This window comes from Orycteropus afer, unplaced genomic scaffold, assembly GCF_000298275.1.
Source record: "Orycteropus afer afer isolate SDZICR_OR568_19922 unplaced genomic scaffold, OryAfe1.0 scaffold01243, whole genome shotgun sequence".
NCBI lineage: Eukaryota > Metazoa > Chordata > Mammalia > Tubulidentata > Orycteropodidae > Orycteropus > Orycteropus afer.
In genome coordinates, this window is record NW_006922830.1 from 65,618 (window position 1) to 71,123 (window position 5,506).

Here is a 5,506-nt window from a genome sequence, read left to right on the forward strand (position 1 = left end):
AATCTATAATAAAACACTAGTTTTTTACCACATACTAATTAATATCTCTGTGTAATCAAGAAGCATGGATCTGATCATGATCAGAGGAATAATATTATTTATAATATAATAAGGGTTTCACAATGTATTATTTTAAAAGGTTTACTAGTCTCAGAATCTGTTTTTTGTTTGTTCTTTTATTTTTATTTTTATAAAACAATAGCTAAGTACACAGAATTGGTAGAACTAGTCTCATAAATTTCTCTGTATGTGAATTCAGTTCCACTGCCATATCTGAATGGACAACATTGTCACACTTGCCTTGTGTCTCAAACTTTCTACTCATCTGCTGATGGCTGCTCCTGGAGGCAAGTTAGCTACAGGGCACCAGTCAATGGATAATACATGAAATAGTGTGCTTCATAAAAGGCTACTCGGATACAGGTGAAAGTGTATGATAACTGAAGAGAAGATATTGAATATACAGTATATGAATCAGTGCAATATGTAAGTCTTCATATTAACAAACATTTTATGCACAAAGAAAAAAAATGGAATAAAATACATCAGAGTATTTACTACAGTTTGAATGAGTTCATTTTCTTTTGATGTTGCATCCCAATTCTTTTCTAATGAACATGTTCTAGTCTTATGATGGTTGTTGTTGTTGTTGTTATGTGCTGTCAAATCAGACCTGACCCATAGCAACTCCTCCTTGGGTTTCCGAGGCAGTATCACTACAGAAGTGGATTGCCCAACTTTCCTTTCGAGGAGTGGCTGGTGGTTTGAACCGCCAGCCTTCTGATTAGCAGTCAAGGGCCTTAGAAATTAATTCAGTGTGAAAAATATACTATTCTACCACTAGTAGTTAACTATTTAGCCTTTGAGTTACAGAGTAATTAAGTGTTTGTAAGAGAGAGTCTCCCTGACATCCTAGAGAACAATGTAGGTTATCATAAAGGAAGAACAAAGGACCATGCTCCTCATCATTTGGCTTATAAGGGAGTAGGTAGCTTATCTGTTATAGGCCTAATATGAATCTATTATTCCTGGAACTTTTGTTCTTGGAAATGTGCCAGGCAAATTCCCTTGAAGACTAGTGCTGGGCATAGCCATCCCCAGTATATGAGGTGCCCTGGACTTATTAAGGTGAAAGGAAAGAGACACACTGCTCTACTTATGTTTCCATCAGCGTGCACGCATTTTTTTTAGTGGTAATAATTATCTTATGAATTGTGCATTAGTCTAGACTGAACCAAATTTGGAGGCTGATTTGTTTTATTTGAGGGAAAAAAAAAAAAATGTTTAGACAAAGTGTAAAAATGATGCATCTGGAAAGGAAGGGGTGTTGTATCACAGAAATATTAACCTCCTTGAATGTCTTATATATTTTATTTGGAAGAAAATTTGAACTTGGAAAAATTCTACAACAGTAATGTTGGAGGAATTCTTGCCACCACCTTTTGCTGATGGTAAGTATTCTTCTCAAAACTAGAGTGTCTTAAGTCAACTCCAGGAGCCCTGGTAGCACAGTGTTTAAGCTCTAGGCTGTTAATCAAAAGGTCAGCAGTTCAAATCCACCAAATACTCCATGGAGAAAGATGTGGTAGTCTTCTTCTATAAAGATTTATAGACTTCAATACTCTATGGGATAGTTCTACTCTGTCATGTAGGCTCACTGTGAGTTAGATCTGAAACCTGTCTTTCTAGTGAAAAATTCTGCAGCCTCCTTCCCGCCCCCCCACTCCCTTTGTTGGTTTGGAATCTTTAAAAAAATGTCTTTACTTAAGCAGTTACTTGCTTGTTCTGGTTACCTCTCAGACAAGAACATACCACAAAAGGGATGGCTTGAAGAAACAGGAGTTCATTCTCTTACAGTTTAGAGGCTTTAAGTCTGAGTTCAAAGTGCCAGGTTCTAAGGGTGGATTAAAGCCCCTCAAACTTGGGCTTCAGCTCTGCCTCCTGTCCCCAGCTCACTGAAGCTGGAGGCCTTTCTTCACTCAGCTGCTAGCTGCTGAGGCTGACAAGACCAAGGTTGACTAGTAAAAAGGCACAGTGCCAAACCATATGGCAGGCCATTAATTCAAGTCCATTTAAAGCCCCAAGATCGGCAGAGCATGGCAAGCTACTGAACAACAATACGGTTACATGCCCGGTCCAAGCGTGCTGTAAGCTAGAGACCATTTCCAAAGCTGTTTCTTATATACAGGAAACAGACTACATACCCAAAGCAGCTACTCTGCTGCACACAGTAGATTCTACCTTGGAGATGATTACCTGTCTCATCATGGGGAATACTACACCCAGCTGCCTAAAACACTCAGAACTGTCATCCAGCCAAGTTGACATAAAACTCCAACTATCACACTTGCTCATTATAAAAATGTTCAAGCAACACAAGTATATAATTTATCTTTCCTTTTTAAGAGAAGGAAGTTGTGTTTATATTTTTGTGTGTGCATAATGGCCCTTCCTTGTTTGCCCATAGTTTAATAATTGTTTTATTTAGATGTTTGAAAGTAATGTCATTATCCGTGCCACCTTACCTATATTTATTGAGTGCTAGGTACTGGGTTTGCTACAATGATCAATAGTTCTTACCTTCTAAAAAGTGGGCAGTATAGTCAGGTTGGGAGCTCTGGTAGCACAGTGCCAAAGGCACTTGACTGCTAACCAGAAGGCTAGTGGTTCAAACTCATCAGCCACTCCTAGGAAGGAAGGTTGGGCAATCTACATCCGTGGTGATACCACCTCAGAAACCCAAGGAGGGATCACTATGACTCGAGTCCTTCTTGATGGCACATAACAACAACAACATGAGTTAGAATCAATTTGCTGGCTAAGAGTTTTTGTTTGTTTTAGGTCAGATCAAATAAAATAGGAACATTGTAAGAAGAAGACATATATATATATTTGTTGTTGTTGTTGTTGTTATTTGCCATCAAGTCAGCCCTGACTCATAGCGACCCCTCCTTGGGTTTCCGAGGCACTATGCTACCAGGGCTCCTATATATATATATATTACATATGCTTATACTGAAATGTTGCCCTATGTAATGCTAGGATTTTTGGAAACAGATAATAGAGTGGTTGTAATCAGTAGTATACAATGTTCATATTTTGGAAATATAAGATTCAGTATGAATATTGTTTGAATGATCAAGTTTAGAAAGCAGAGTCTCTTATAAATGAATTTTCTGTGGTCTATAATTTTAATACAATATTTAAGATCACAAAGATTGAAATTTCTGATTTGTCAGTACTATCAAATAATACCAGAAACAAAACAACATTACATAATACATTAAAACTATGCTTATGTCACTGCTCCTGAATGTCTAGAATTTTTCTCAGGCTGCTGAAATTAATTATAACAAAGAACATACTGTTAGGAGCATATATTTCCTAATAAAACTAACATGATGGAATCACAAGGTCAGCATTTATTAGCTCAATGTTGCAAAGATTGCTTAAATTACTATGCCAATATTGTTATCTAAAATATGGATAACAATAACACTTATGGTATAATATTTTCAAGGGAATTAAATGTTAACAAAAGGAAGCATGGAGGATATAAAAAATCATATTCAAATTTTGTAATGTAGGTTAATTTTTGTTATGTAATATTCCAATATCAGCTTAACACCCATGTTTATATAAGGTAATGAAATTAAGACTTTATTCAGTCATATTTTGTAAAGTATTCTTTATTATCTCTTTGTAGAAACACAAGTGATTTATTTAAAATAAAAGCTTACTCATAAGCAAAAATCTATTTGAAATCACTGATGCAAGGTATCAATTTTAGTCTCCTGCAGTTTAAAGAAGGTGTACACTATGGGTAAAAAGAATGACACAAACGTGTCTGACTTCATCCTCATGAGATTGACAGACTCTGAAGAGATGCAGCTGCTCCTCTTCAGTCTCTTTCTCCTGATTTACCTGGTGACTGTGCTGGGGAATGCAGGGATGATACTGCTAATCCGCCTGGATCTCCAGCTTCACACCCCCATGTACTTTTTCCTCAGCCATCTGTCCTTCCTTGATCTTAGCTACTCAACAGTCATTACCCCTAAAACCTTAGAGAACTTACTGACTTCCACAACACATATTTCATTCGGGGGCTGCTTCACTCAGATGTATTTTTTTATCTTTTTGGCTGCCGCTGAATGTTTTCTTCTCTCGTCAATGGCCTATGATCGCTATGTAGCTATTTGCAGCCCTCTGCAATACCCAGTTGTTATGTCCAGGACACTCTGCCACTCTCTCATCACTGCATCCTATGCAATTGGCTTTATTGATTCCATTCTCAGTGTGCTTTCCATGAACACTTTGCATTTCTGTGACTCCAACGTAATCCATCACTTTTTCTGTGACATTACCCCAGTTTCGGTCCTGTCCTGCACTGACACACATGATGTTGAGATAATAATATCCATTCTTGCTGGCTCTACACTAATAGTGTCTCTTATCACAATCTCTGTATCCTATGCATCCATTCTCTCCACTATCCTGAAAATCAAATCCACATCAGGAAAGAGAAAAGCCTTCTCTACCTGTGCCTCTCACCTCCTGGGAGTCTCCGTCTTCTATGGTACCATGATTTTTACTTATTTAAAGCCAAGTAAGTCCTACAATTTGGGAAAGGACCAAGTGGCCTCTATTTTTTATACTATTGTGATCCCCATGCTGAATCCACTCATTTATAGTCTTAGGAACAAAGAAGTGAAAAATGCTGTCATTAGAGTGATGCAGAAGAGAGAGAACACTGGAAATTTAAGATGACAGCAATGTGAAACATAGAATCTTATACTTTCTTTCTTTTCTACTGGATATATCTTTTGTTAATCTCTCTAAAAACAATTTAATCTTTAATTAGTCTCTATTTCTGTTAAGCCATGCTTGACTATATAAGATCTTGGACATTTCCTGCATTAAAAAAATATATATATATATATATATATAAGTCCATATTGTAATTAGGGAAAATGAAAGAGGAGTTTAACTTATGGTTTTAATTAATATGCTTTCAGTGGAAATTAATATGCAAAAAAGATAATATGGTATCAGATTTTAACTATCATCCCAACTTCCATGCATATCTAATTTCAAGAAATTATTTATGAATAAGCACTTCATTTTTGGCACAGTGATAAAAATTTCAGTATCTGTTATGTGTCTGACACAGAGAAGAAGTACAACACAATGGTTAGAAGGTCTTGTTTCAGAATTGGCCATTCCTGGGTTTATGCTACCGATTTAGCTACATACTCCTTATACACTTACTGAACACTAGGAGTTTCAAGTTTCTTAACTGTGATAAATAAATAGAAATTCCTCATCCATAGAGTTATGTTATTGTTGTTGTTGTTATTTGCCGTTGAGTTGGCCCCGACTCATAGCAACCCCTCCTTGGGTTTCCGAGGCAATATCACTACGGAAGTAGGATTGCCCAACCTTCCTTCCGAGGAGTGGCTGGTGGGTTTGAACCGCCAGCCGTCTGGTTAGCAGTCAAGTGCCTTAG

The 5,506-nt window shown here is 37.0% G+C and overlaps 1 protein-coding gene across 1 annotated transcript; it reads left to right on the top strand.

Annotated features, from left to right (window-relative positions):
- The first annotated feature begins 3,783 nt into the window (after positions 1 to 3,783).
- LOC103213062 (olfactory receptor 8H1-like) lies at positions 3,784 to 4,767 on the top strand. The gene has a single exon (XM_007958959.2). The coding sequence runs from the start codon at positions 3,820 to 3,822 to the stop codon at positions 4,765 to 4,767; it is 948 nt and encodes a 315-aa protein (XP_007957150.1). The 5' UTR covers positions 3,784 to 3,819.
- Positions 4,768 to 5,506: the final 739 nt, after the last annotated feature.